The sequence below is a fragment of the Pelodiscus sinensis genome, chromosome 6, assembly GCF_049634645.1.
Source record: "Pelodiscus sinensis isolate JC-2024 chromosome 6, ASM4963464v1, whole genome shotgun sequence".
In the NCBI taxonomy this organism is placed as follows: domain Eukaryota; kingdom Metazoa; phylum Chordata; order Testudines; family Trionychidae; genus Pelodiscus; species Pelodiscus sinensis.
This window is the reverse complement of record NC_134716.1, coordinates 60,737,469-60,751,894: the sequence shown is the minus strand read 5'-3', so window position 1 is coordinate 60,751,894 and position 14,426 is coordinate 60,737,469. Positions and strand designations below refer to the sequence as shown.

The 14,426-nt window shown below is 45.4% G+C and overlaps 1 protein-coding gene across 3 annotated transcripts in view; it reads right to left on the bottom strand.

The window, feature by feature from the left end:
* Window positions 1-14,426, bottom strand: part of MCC (MCC regulator of Wnt signaling pathway) — a 411,412-nt gene that overhangs the window by 78,185 nt on the left and 318,801 nt on the right. For all 3 annotated transcript variants that reach the window (XM_006134467.4, XM_025190402.2, XM_006134468.4), the window contains one exon: window positions 9,881-10,023. In XM_006134467.4, the coding sequence (XP_006134529.2) occupies window positions 9,881-10,023 (143 nt within the window). The remainder of the gene's footprint in view (window positions 1-9,880; window positions 10,024-14,426) is intronic.

Below are 14,426 nucleotides of genomic sequence, written 5' to 3'. Positions count from 1 at the left end.
TCTGAGCACTGAAGTTCCTCGGCCATTAGCCATGGAGCTTCCACGCTGTCAAATACAACAAGTGCAGGTCTGGGTGGCGGAGCCTGCCCGTGTCCTGGGTAATCAGGTCCGGGAGCAGCGGGAGGGTCATAGGTCTCTTGCATGACAGGTTGAGGAGGGCTGAGAACCAGTGTTGCCTGGGTCAGGCCAGGCGATTAAAATCAGGGTGTTCAGGGCATCCCTGAGTAAGACCTTGTGGATCAGCGGGATTGGTGGGAAGGCATATAGTAGGCATATAGTAGGCCAGGTGAGAAGGAGAACATCTGTCCCTGTCCCATGAGGGAGCAGAATCGGTGGCATTCCTGTTCTGCCCTTTAGCAAAGAGGTCCAGATGGGAAGATCCCCATGCACGGAAGATAGATTGGGCTACATCCCACCTCAAAGACCATTCGTATCCTGCAAAGGACCTGCTCAGTTTGTCCACCAGGATGTTTTGGGAGCCCGGGAGGTACGAGGCCGTCAGGTGGATATCCACCCCGACACAAAGTTCCCATAGGTGAATCGCCTCCAAGCGCAGGCGAGGGGAATAAGACCTGCCTTGCTTGTTTAAATACACCACTACTGTCGTGTTATCCAATAGGATGGAGGACAGACTTGCCCCTGAGGTGGGGAAGGAAAACTGCACAAGCCAGTCGGACTGCCTGGAGCGCCCTGATGTTGATATGCAGGGAGATCTCATCCGCAGACCACATACCTTGTGCGTGAAGGTCTCCCAGGTGGGCTCCCCAGCCGGTGTCCGACACATCTAAGACAGTCGGGTGGATGGTACTGCCTGTAAAAAGGTACCCCGCAGAGACTTCTGCCTGGTTGGTCCACCAGTTCAGCACGAGAAGACAGGAGCAGGGACCATCACCACCCTGTCCCACGAATGGACGACCGGGTTGTGGGCTTGTGATAGCCACATCTCTAGCAGGCACATGCACAACCTGGCACGTTGCACTACATAAGTGCATGTGGCCATGAGACCCAGGAGGCGCATGCAAATCCGAGCGGTAGACACTGGAAAGTTCTGGAGCTCCCTGACTGCCACGTGTATCATGAGAAACCAGGAGCTGGGTAGGGAGGCTCTCGTCAAGGTAGACTCCAGGGTGGCTCCCACAAACTCTATTATCAGAGTGGGCATTAGGGACTTGTCCAGGTTTAACAAAAGACCTAGATCGTTGAAGAGTGCGTGCACCACAATGATGTGAGTTCGCACCTGTGACTGCAAGCCCCCCCCCCCCCCCCCCCAGGAGCCAGTCGTCTAGAAAGGGGAACACCCAGAAACCCATTATTCTGAGTGCAGCAGCTACCACCACCATGCACTTGGTGAAGACCCAAGGGGCAATGGAAATACCAAATGGGAGGGCAATGAATTTGTAGTGGTCCGGGCCCACAGTAAATCTGAGGAATTTGTGGTGGTGGGGAGCAATGGAAATGTGAAAGAAAGTGTCTTTTAAGTCAAGGGCAGTGTACCAGTCTCCAGGGGCTAGTGAGGGAATTATGGACACCAATGTTACCATTTTTAACTTTGCTTTGGCGATGAAGGAGTTGATGGCTCTTAGATCCAGGATAGGATGCAGGCCTCCTTTGGCGGGAGAAGGCCTCCTACGGCGGGAGAAGTCGGTACATGGACCCTGGGGAGGTGCTCTAGGAATATTCCTAATCAGGATAGCCGGGGTGTCCATGCCCAATGATTTTAGGATAGCAGGGGTGTCTTTCAGGCCATGGAGCCTCTGCTCAGTTTACTCAGAAAAGAGTGAGGGGCCTTCAAAAGGGAGGTCTTGTATGGAGTTCTGGAGCTCTACGGGAACCCCAGAACCCTGTAGCCAGGAACTGCGGTGTAAGACCACCCCAGAGGTCATTACTTGGGCAGCAGCTTCCACCTTGTCTAGAGCCTCCTGGAGAGCTGCCCTGGAAATCATTCTCTCCTCCTCATGGAGAGCTTTGAATTCTGCGCAGAAGTCTCGGGGAAGTAGGTCTGTGAATTTGTCCATCGAGGCCCAGGTATTAAACGCATACCGGGACAAGAGGACCTGCTGGTTTGCAATGTGATACTGGATACTACCGGACGTGTAGACCTTCCAGCCTAGCAGATCAGTTTTCTTAGCCTCTCTGTTCTTAGGGACAATGGCGAGCTGACCTTTTTCTCTTTGATTCACAGCTTGTACCACAAGAGAGCCCGATGGAGGGTGGGAAAAAAGATGCTCATTACCCTCCTGGGGGACAAAGTATCTCCATTCGGCCCCCTTATCTGTAAGAGGGATGGACGCAGGAGTCTGCCACAAGGCTCTGGAGATCTTGGCCACCGTTTTGTTAATCGGGAGGGCCATTCTAGAGGGGCTCCCGTGTGAAGGATGTCCATCATGAGATCGCAGTCATCCGATACCCTATCCGTCTGGACTCCCAAACATTGGACCAGATGTCGGAGGAGGTCCTGGTGGGCCCTGGTGTCCATAGAGGCCATGGATGGTCCAGGGTCTCCCAGAGCCTCGTCAGGGGAGGAGGATGATAATCTCTTTCAGACTTCTCTGGCAGATAACCCCGAAAGTGCTGGAGTTGCACTCCCTGAAGGACCAGGAGACTTCTGGCTGGGAGGCAGTGATTGGCCAGAGGTTGGTATTCTGAACAGGGGGGGTCGCCGAGGGAAGGGCCCAAAGACCTGATGCAACCGAAGCCGACCTGGAAAGAGAATTTCCCTAGGCTTAGTGATATGCCCAAGGAATCCAAAATGGCCACTGGGCCTGAGGTTGAGGAGGCCACGATTGCCGGAGCACCGGTACCGGGACTGATTGTGTCCATTGCTGCTGGTCTGGACGAGGTGGATTATGGTGCTGGAAGCGGTGCCATGACTGGGACAGGGAGCCCCGAGAAGACCAGGTAGATTCCACCTTGGAGTCAGACGTGTACTCCAAGGTGGACCAGGGAGTAGCCGAAGCAGATACCTGGAGATTGGCTACGTGCCTGGCCACAGATTCCGGCTTCCCAAGATGCCGAGGCAATGGTGGTGGCACAGTGGTACAAAAATTGGTGCAGAGGTAGGTGCTGGAACTGTGTGAGCTGGTGCCGGGGTACGGTACTGCGGTGCATCCGGTGCCACGTCCTTATGGGGCACCGCGGGTAGGGATGCGCTGCTGGTCGGTGCTGCGGGTGGTGCCGGTGGAGCCAGGAGGGGAGGGCAGTGGGCCCGGGCCTCCGGTGCAGAGGTCTTGGGCTGTTTCGACAGCCTAATTGGAATGCACATGAGCAATCACTTGAAGAATTTAAATGTCTCATATCCTTGCTTTTACCACAACCAATGAAGTGGTAAAACTAAAGAAATAACAAACACTGAAAAGTAAATTGCATTGCAAAAATTATGATTAAATATTATTAGTAACACAGATAAAGAATACAGCTCAAACTTTTCAAATGTGGGTACCTGAACCCAGGCAACAAATTAATAGGCATTAACAACCCAAATTTGAAAAGTTTGCCTATTGTTTTTAAAATACAGAATTTTTCTAGTAATGTTTCTGTACTTCAGTGTTATTAAAAATTTTACAGCACTTTGAAATCCTTGGGTAAGAGATACTTCACATGCATTACATTGTTATTTTATTACTATTAATACTACTGTGATAATTGAAACATGAGACTTTTATAGTCACTCTTGTATTTGTGATCAGCTCTACCTTAACTCTAAAGCTAGAATAATGAATTCAGCCTGACATGTAAAATGACATAAAACAACCATTTTTCCCCTCCCGGCTGTTTACAAGAGCCAAGTATTTTTTATATTATTAAATTTGAATTCACAACTGATTACTATGTCCAAAGGTCAGCTTACCTCAGAGAAGAATTGCACCAAATTATTTGTTTGGAAATGTTCTTACAAATGAGATGCATAGGCCTAGTACACTGAATTTTTTTTTTTTTAAACAGTTTACCATACACAGAGAAGCAAATACTGTACATTGATTAACACTTATATAAGCAAATGGAAAGATTCAGGCTTGAAATTTGGCAACAAGAATTTAAAAAGACTGATGTTTTAATGATTTACTATATTGGTGCTTATATATGGTACACCTATCTCTGTTACACAGATCCAATTTACTTAATAGACAAGCGGCAGGGGAAGGGAGAAAGTGTTATGCATTTATAAGGGCTGTCAAGCGATTAAAAATTTGAATTGTGCACAATTCTCCCTTGAAACACCATGGTGGCATTTCAACAGAGCAGCGCTACATGGAGCCTGTGATCAGATGGGAGTCCCCAGTTGACCCTGTGCTCCATGCAACACTGCCCCTTTAAGGCACTGAAGCGGCACTTCAAAGGGGCAACAGCACAAGCTGGAGTTAATTTTTTTTAACATGTTAATCCTGTCCTGCGTTAATCACAGGCATTAACACAGGTCAATTGACAGCCCCAGTATTTAATAAATATACAATATTTTTGAGCATCGGCCATGGGGGGACAAAACTTAAGAGAAATCTTTTAAAAGAGCTAACGTGGAAAGAAAATCATAATAAGGATCACTCTGATAATACTAGTCTCCTAATCTATAGTCCTGATTGGCAGAAATGGCAGCCAGTCTACAATAGAGTATTGATGAACAAGTAGGACAGAATTTTTGTTTTCACTGAGTGAATGAGAGAAACGACAGCCTGAACATAATAGGAATCCCACTATAAAAGAAACCAAATGTTTTTATACTCAGGGACAGATTCAATGCTGGTTTTCACTTCATATAATCCTTCTGAAGTCAATATGGTTGTGTAAATCCTGACTCTAGGTTTTGGTGTCAAATCAAAGTGTCTGACTTCATGGGTTTCAAAAAAAATTCCAGGTTTAGAGTTGAAGCCTTTTGCCTTAGTAGGTTTTATTCTTAATTGAAAAAATAAATGTGGCATTCAGGCACGTATCCAAAAACATATATTCTTCAGTCTAGCACATGAATTATTGAAAATAAAAAAACTCAACCATTAAAAAAATAAACCCACAAATATGGAGTCCCTCTCACAAGAAAAGCCACATGTTCTTTTGGCCCTCAGTTTCTAGCCTGCCAAGCCTTTTGATCCAGCCTGTGGCCCATCCTGTCAAGATCCCAAGATAGGCTCTCTGCTTGCTGAAACCCGAGGCTTTTCAAAATGACTGGTGGCTCCCTCTATGCCGAGGGAGGAGAGCGAGATACTTCATGTGCAGCCCTCGTGCTCATGCCAATCATCACAACTCCCTTTGGCCAGTTCAGCAGTGATGACTGGTCTGGGGGAAGGGGCAGCACACAAAGTCTCCCCTCTGCCTCTGCCAGGGGCATGCTGCTCTGAGCAGCACATGGAGGGAGCCTCTTCCATTTTGAGCCGCTTGGGGCTACGGTAGGCAGGGAGCTTGCCTCAGAGCTCCTGGCCAAGAACCACCTAAGGTAAGCACGTCCTGGCCAGAGCCTGCCTCTGGCACCTCTCCCCCCACCTCTGGCACCCCACTGCGCCCCCCAACTCCCTAGCCCAGGTCACTACACAAACTAGGGATGTTAGATATCAATAATTCAATAAACATGTAACCACACAAAATCTAAGTGGTTACACGATTACTCAATAGTCCCCAAAGGCAGGACCAGCAGCCAGTGCACTCCCAGCCCCATTCCCAGGGAGCCCCCTTACCATCCCGCACTGCTGCCTTGGTTTAAAAATTGGCTCCGTATGTAGACCGGTTCCTGCCAACAGCATGGGGTGGCAGCAGCCTGTCTGCAAGGGGCTGGCAGCTCTGTGGGATCAGGTGCTCATGAGGAGCCTGCTTAAAAGCCAGATTCCCAAAAGCACTGCCTTCCGCCTCCCCCGCGTCTTACTGTCTCTGATACAGAGGCAGTAAAGGAAGGGAGGGAGGGGCAAATGCATGTAGTCAATAAGATTAACTGATAATCCCAGGTTAATTGTTTAGTTGAGTAAACAACATCCCTAATCCAATTGTCAGCACCCCCCACGCCCAGGTCACAACTCCCTCCCAGACTCTGCACCTCCTCCTATGCCCCTTCCCCAGGCCCGAATCCTCTCCTGCACTCATACCCCCATCCCTAACCCTACACCCCTCCTCCTCCAGCTCACAACTCCCTGCCAGGCTCTACACCCCCTCCTAATATCAGAGTTGAAAAAGACCTCCTATATCCCTAGCCCAGGTCAAAATCCTCTCCTGCTCTCCTATCTTCTCCTGGACCTTGCACCCCAATCACCTGTCCTAGGTCACAAGCCCCTTCTTCACCCAAACTCCTCAGATCCCACACCCTTTCTTGCACCCCAATCGGTTACCCCAATCTCCCTTCTGCACCCAATTTCCATTCTAGACCTCACACCCGCTCTATAGAGAAGTGCAACCCTTCATCACTTATCAAAATCTTGGAGTGCTCCCCCACCATCAAAAATTATTTCCCACCCCTGGTTTTCAGCCAGAAACTATGAACTTGTCTTGGGGAACTCAGGGTATGTCTACACTACCCTCCTAGTTCGAACTAGGAGGATAATGTAGGCATACCGCACTTGCAAATGAAGCCCGGGATTTGAATTTCCCGGGCTTCATTTGCATAAGCGGGGAGCCGCCATTTTAAAAACCCCGCTGCTACACGGGGCACGAACTAGGTAGTTCGAACTAGGCTTCGAAGTTCGAACTACCGTTACTCCTCATTTCAACTACACCTAGTTCGTGCCCCGTGTAGCCGCGCTGCACGGGGTTCGAACCAGCGGGGTTTTAAAAATGGCAGCTCCCCGCTTATGCAAATGAAGCCCAGGAAATTCAAATCCCGGGCTTCATTTGCAAGTGTGGTATGCCTACATTACCCTGCTAGTTCGAACTAGCGGGGTAGTGTAGACATACCCTCATGTATTAAGGCCTCAACTGCTTGGGTCAAATTAATTACTGGAGTACCTCCCTGAAATTAATCTCCTTCTGTCTAACATTAACGAGAGCAGTTCTCAGACTCCCTAAATTAAGCCTTTCTTTGGAAGGGAGACTGGAAGACATCACCCCTTTTTCTTACTAAATCTGCATATTTTCCTCCCTTAGTAAGTCTGCCTATCCTAATACTGAACATCTTTATTGTGGTGGGTCTTAGAATCGGATCTAAATAGCTAGTACAGGTCTGCCTAGCGGGTTTGGGAGACACACACGGCTGCCCAGCATGATCTGTGGCGTGCAGCTGCCCGGGGGGGAGGGGAGGGGGAGGGGGGAGGAGGTGTCCCAGAGCCCCAGTGCCGTGTGTGCAGCTTCCCTGCAGAACCTGGAGCACCCCTGTGCGGCATGCACAGCTGCCCTGCGTATCAGCTGGGCTAGCAAGAGATGAGGAATCAGCTGGGAGGCCAATGGACTAGGGAGGGGGGGCAGCAGCAGGAAGATCCAGAAATGACCTCCTCTGGTTTGGCAAAATCCCTCATCCGGGACCAATCAGGACCTGGGAGGTCCACCCTGCACTAACTATCCTTTACTTTCCTGGGGTGGATTATTCACAGGAATTCTTATACCGACAACAACCCAATCACTGTACGACAGGTGATGTGTCACAGAATCCTTCTGGGTATAAGAGGGATCCTCATTCTTTTTGGGGATGGCAAACAAGATTCCCCCTTCCAAGATAAATCTTAAAGTTATAATGGGGAAGAGCGTGCCTCTCTCTGAAACAGAATCTTTGGCCTGAGATAAGGGCATAACTGGAGGGTGGCAGATAAGCTATTGCAAACAAAAAGAGTGAAATCAAAAAGTATAGTATTAATTGAATCTACACCGGGACACAAGCATTTTCAGATGGACACATCCAACTGACATTAAAAATCAGCTGAATGTCTATGACGTCAGTGAGACTGATGCACATTTATCTGAAAACAGAATTTGACCCTCTGTATGAGTGTAAGGAAATAATTAAAAAACATCTGATATTTTCATCTTTGTCTCTTCTTGGATAAATCACACCAGACTTAGGATTTAGTCCAACTTTTTCACCAAGGCATGCTGGCATCTGGACACTGTGGTAGCCAGCATCTAATAAACACCTATGATAGAAGGAAGGGGGAACTAAACTACAGCCAAGGATATATCCCTGATTTACACTGATGTGAATTAAGGATGTTAAGTATTGGGTAATTGACTAATTGAATAGTCAATGCATTTTGCATCAACTATTCGATTGATAGTTGGTAGGGCACCTCCGCCTTTGAAGTGTAGCAACAGCACTAGCTGTTGCTACACTTCAAAGGTGAAAGGGCGGCATGAAGCTCAGAGGTAGCTGGGGACTCCCCAGCTGATCCCAGGCTCCCCGCAGTGCTGCCTCTTTGGGCTCCCTGCAGTGTTTCAAAGAGGCAGCACTGCAGTCCCGAGCAGATCCCTGGCTCCACATGGCACTGCCACTTTGAAATGCCACATGCAGCCTTGGAACACTCCAGCTGGCCCCAGGCTGCACGTGGCTTTTCAAAGTGGCAGTGCTGTGTGGAGCCCAGGGTCTGGCCCTAGGATTCAAGAGTTGCTGCTTTGAAGTACCCCTTCTTCTCTTCCCCCCCTTGCTGCTTCTATGTGAAAGAGACAGCACCGGGGGGAGGGGAAGCGACGAGTCGACTAGTCTTTCATATCCCTAATGTGAATGAGAACAGAATCTGACCCAGTAAGACAGACGTTTCCCCTCCATTAACATCACTGATGCTCCAAGCCAGTATGCAGTAATCTCTCTAGCTATCCCAATACTGATATCTTTATTGCTGGGATCTTAGAACCAGATTTCTACAGCTAGTACTAACTATACTTTACTTTTTAAGTTTGAAAACCCCAACCTAAGCACAACTGAAAAATAATAAAATTACTGGACTCTTTGCCATAAAAAACCTTCCTTAACTAGGGTTGTAAATACACCTATAATTTTAATTGTTTAACCAGCATCTGGATAGCATGGGGCCCCCCCATGGTGGGGGTCCTCTACAGCCCAGCCCTCTTTCGGTAGTGGAACTGCTCCAGTTGAGTGGGTCCTGTTGACTGTGCTGCAGAGAAACAGGGGTTGCAATCCACCCACCCCCGGCCTTCAGTTAACCAATTGCCAGGTAAGCATGCTAGTAAAGCTAATGCTTACTGGGTAACTGGTTAACATCGTTATCCTTAACACTCCACAGCATAGGTAAGTGTCATTTAGAAACTTGCTACCTGTATATAAATTAACGGCTCTCTGAAAGCAACAAGTCTTAAAAGTCATGGCCTGGCGACAGAAGTATACAGCACATGGCTCTGCCTCTTACTGAATGTCTCTAGATGCCTTTATTTCACCTCTGCAATTTCCAACCATTTACATTTTATAGTTAAATAAACTAGCAGCATTTAAAACAACCTTCATTCATTTATAAATAACATACTTTTGGTATTTGATAAAATAAATCAGGAATGGGATTAAAAAAATCTTTCCAACTAATCAGTCAACTATATGGTCAAGTTGGTGTGTGTGTGTGTGTGTGTGTGTGTGTGTGTGTGTGTGTGTGTGTGTGTGTGTGTGTGTGTGTATACACACACACACACACACACACACACCTTATTTTAAAGGTGGTGAGTGTGCTTCCCCCCTCCATAATTTCCCCTCCCCCCCAAAGGGCGCTCAGTCAGGCTCTTCAGTTCTTCCTGACAAGCTCATTTTCTGTTCTCTCTCTATATGGCTATTCTAGTTCTGATGGCCTGGGACCAAGGTACTGAGATTTTTTTAAAGGCTATAATTTATTCTCCTGGAAATTCTCAACACTTTTGGTTTGATTAAGGAGATCTGGAATGATTTATATTCTTGTGTCTCTGGGCATTCTGATTAGTATTTAAAGGCTACAATGGCTTCCTACTAGCAGGAGACATCCTGTCTATTCAGAAACTCACTAACCCATGTCAGCAGTGACCATAGTGGACTGGTTCTCTGGCACTGAAACAGAAGTCTGATCCTGGTCCATGCTGCGTGAATCTTCATTAGCCTCATGCTGGCTGTGGCTGAGCTCTGATCGTAGTTCAGAATATTCATCTTCCTCCCTGAAGGAAAGCCACAAGAAAAAAAAATATTACTGAAGGAATAAGCAATTCTATAGAATGCATTTCAGTCCTGTACTAACAGTAAGTAGGGTACACACTTGACAACAAACTTTCTCCAGCTTAACTAGACTATTACATGGACCAGAGTATGCTTTCCATAAAACAAACTGACTTCCTGCATTGTACTCCCAACTGCCATTTATGTGGTGGTAGCGTATAGTGTGCATTTCTGTATCTGAAGTGTCACTGAAGTTCTTGTGATCCTTCCAGACCATTGTTCACCATTAGAAAATGTACTGCCAGATTAACAGTGTATTTGTGTCTGTGTGTCACTCTCTAAACTCTCCTGTTGTCAAGTGTGTTTTCGTTTGAAATCTATTAATCAGATTAAATTAGAATGGCAGTGAACTGTTGGACAAAAGGGCCCCTTGAATATCACTGTACATGCTTTCACTGTTATTTGTCAAGTGTGCTTCTTCAAAAATGTTTGCACTATATTGGATATTACCTGCAACAGCAAGATTTATAAAAGTTGTCTCCTTTCCCTGTTTTTGCACTTAAAATTCAAGGAATTGGAGATGGAGATAAGGACAGTGGTGGAATATGAAATTGGCGCCCAATGAAACACTTTAAAATGTTTCTTTTCTGTTTTAATGAATTTGCTAACCCAACTAAAAATGACCTTTAGAAAGACCTGTTTTAACATGAGAAAAACCATCTTCAGTTTTTTGTAATTATTATTTTGTCACTTTCAGATATGTACATTTTAAACAAGAAGAAAAACATCAGCAGTATAGGTACAGAAACAACAAATCAGAAACCTCTGACGAATTAACTGTTCGCTCATTTGGGTACTCATTAAGTGAAGTATTTTGTAGAGGTTTATTTTGCTGCTGTTTCAGCAGAGGCAGATGATTTTAGGGTGAGGAAGAAGCCAGCGGGAATAGAGTTCTTTAGTGAGGGAGGGAAAGCAAAGAGCTTTGAGGGCACCTCCAGCTGGGCAGGAGGCGCCTGTGGTCTAAGAGGGTAGTTTGGTACAGTAATGAGCACTTTCCACTTCTATTCACGTCAGTGGGAGTTGAGAGCTCAATACCTTGCAGGAATTAGCCCCTAAGGTTAATGTCTGTTGGGAAAAATAGCTGAAAGGAAGATAGACAGGGAAACACTACAGTCTGTAAAAAACAGTCCAATCCATAAGAAAAATTTCTTGTTTGCCAAGCAGGATGTAGTAACACTACCCCACTGTCATTTTAATAGGAATGATCGCACACTTCTAACCCCGAGAGGCAACTCAGACCACCACAGAAAGCTATATCTTTATCATAAGCACTTAGTAATTATTATACAAAAATTAAGATTGTAAGGTTCAAATTAGGATTTAGATTAAATCAAGGTCTTTATAGGTGATAGGCAATATAAAAGTGAGAGAACCAAACCACAAACAGCATGAATTAAAATACAGGCTACTGAAGACACATAAATGTGAGTTAATGTTCTGTGTATAAGTTAATTATTAGACATAGCATAAGCCAATGATAATTAGCTTTAGACAAAAACAAATTACTAAATGCTCAGAGTTCTTTTCTTTTGGTCTAAAGGGTAATTTATTTGTTAATTTATCCATCAACCTGCTTTGCAATTAGTGATTCATTTTAAAATGTGAATCACTTCCATGAACGGCTGACCTGATCATAAAAATGATGATTGTTGTACACACACGCTAATCAGCTCTGACTTGTTCCACTTTCTGGAAGAGACTGGCTTTCTTGGTTAAATGACAATAGCTAAGATTGTCAAATTGACGTTTGGTTGTCAGACAAATTTTTCAAAGTTTGCCTTGAAATATGCATGGAAAACACACCTCTTTATACTGATGTAACTGCACATTAAAAATGAATGCAAATGGTATATTATCCACTTTATGTTTGTAGTAAGTTGAGGGTCAGTAACGTGGAGTCAGCAGGCCTAAATAGAGGCCTGTAGCATGAAAACAGCAACAGGCCTGCAATCTAGCGAGCAAGACTTTGGTTCAGGAACACAGGAGCCAAGAAAGAGGCCCTACTGATAACTGTAACTGGGTAAGTTAAAGCATGGAAGGTCACAGGGAAGCACTAAGTACACACTGTAAGCCAAAAGGGAGTAACGGAACATCTTAAGGAATGTCCTGGTACAAGAACTCCCTAGGAGTTAGGCACATACCAACCTAGGTTCAGGACCAGGTCGGAACTGACAGGATGACAAATAGAAGAGCCCCCCTTGCATAAGGTGAGGGGTGGTATCTAGGCAACAGAGGGTGGCAACCGAGTACGTAAAGAAATAATGTAAGTTGTTTGTACCTGTCTATAAAAGGACACCACAAAGGGTGCTCTCCGGCCAGTCTTGGGGAGAAGGAGGGGGGCGGCGGCACACTAGGCACATGAACGGCAGGTGTCATTGCCTAAACTTAACAGAATGCACAGTAGCTTAACTTTGACTAACTGCTGTTAATATCTGTTATATGGCAATAGGCCTGCCTGGTGTCGGTACCTTGTCAACACGGGCCATAGTGCCCAGTGGTGTAACATTGGATTGATCTCTGTTACCAACTGGTAGAGCTTCACATTTGACAATAAACCTGCTCGACTGATTTCAAACCTTGCCTGCATCGGTCATTTCCGGGGCCTCTCAGAGATCTCCTGTGTTGACCCAAGTGCACGGGGTCTAACACTCTAGATAAAGATACCGATTGTTACAGATGCAGCTGAAAGTTTATCATCACCGATGGAGTAGAGGTCCTGTCAGCAGCGCGCCAGGACGACCCTGACCAGACGACACTGACAGTTCAGACCACCTAAGGTACCGAGGTACGACAGTGTTCACAACAGCATATTTCACACGTGCAATTTATCTTTTCTACCGTAGGTATTTGAAGAACACCAAGCTGCACCATTCACTTTTATACATGCTTATATTTTGTGTATGCAACTAAGGTGCTGATTTTTGAACATAGGGGCTTTCTAGTTTAGCAGCTGTTCAAAGGCAATGCAAAATCCCACTCTTCTATCCTTTTCCCTTCCCTTTTAGAACACTGATGTGTGCTGATTTCAATAGGATTTTGAAGTGAAATGGTTATACACCAACACAGAATGTTTAAAAATGGATTGAAAAGTAACAAAGGGGTACTGGGCCAGATCCTCCTGTACAATGAAGCAGTTGTGTGGTTGAGGTGGTTCAAAACTATTTTAAAGCCTGCTTAATAATGCTCAAAATGGCAAATTCTCAGCACCTCCTCTTCCGCATTACAGCATTCTGGTGGGGTGTTGCCAAGGTGTGTACACACAGATTCTCTCAGTTTCAAGCAGAGATTGGTTTCATCACAGTAGGTGTTGGCCATTTTTCAACTTTTGTTATATTTTAATGAATGCTTTGTAAAACACTTTGAGAGCCTCGATAAAAGGCACTGTATGAGTGCTAACCATTATTAGTTTTTTATGATGATGTCCATTATTCTCTTTCCCCCTTTTCTTCCTGGGTTTCTACATAACCCATATTTCTAGATTAATATTCTGTTGAGTAATGCCCTAGAGTTCATGGCTACACAGCATTTAGTTACAAATGGTTGACTGGTTAGATTGTATGTCTTTTGACAGCTGCTAAGAATCCTTCGTAGATACCAGCAGACAAGAAAGTCCATAAGCTGCATAGACCTATTTCAGCACTAAGCTGAAAGACAAACCTCTCTCTCTCTCCTCTTCTCCCCTCCCCTTCTTTTGCTGGGCTCTCAGACATGACTATGTAGCTGATCCTGTTCTCAATCACATGGCGAGGTTTACTTTTTTTTAAAATCACTGCATGACAAATGCATTTTCTTACTGAAGCCATGACTAAAAACAAACAAAATATTGCATTACGATGAACTTTTCTTGGCCAACAATTCTCACTTTCAAAACAGACACAGTATTATCTAATGTCTTATTTGGTTTGGGACCTTCTTTATTCCTCAGAGTTTGATCTTGTCAGGGTATAACAGACACACCCTAATATGCATGTATTTTTAATACACTCACACTGTTGCTTCATTTGGACCTACCCATTTGACTGGCTTTGCCCTTTTGTGATTTTGGTTCAAGCCAGTGGATGGAAAGCAGTTCAGGAAAAGACAGTTAATTAATGTATCAAAGTCTTCTGAGAATGGAAGGAATAGAGGCTGGTGACAATTTTACTTGCCCACTTCCAAATGACTGGTAACAGGGGCTCAGAGCTCTGATGCTGCAATGAAGAAAATTTACATTGAAAAGAGTATGGAAAGCATGTTCTGCCCCTTTCCTGCATAACAGTTCCAGTTTAAACAATCTTATTCTGAATTTGGCTTAAAGCTGTGACTCAAATTTTATGAATTTAACCAAAATGCATTCATCTACAAA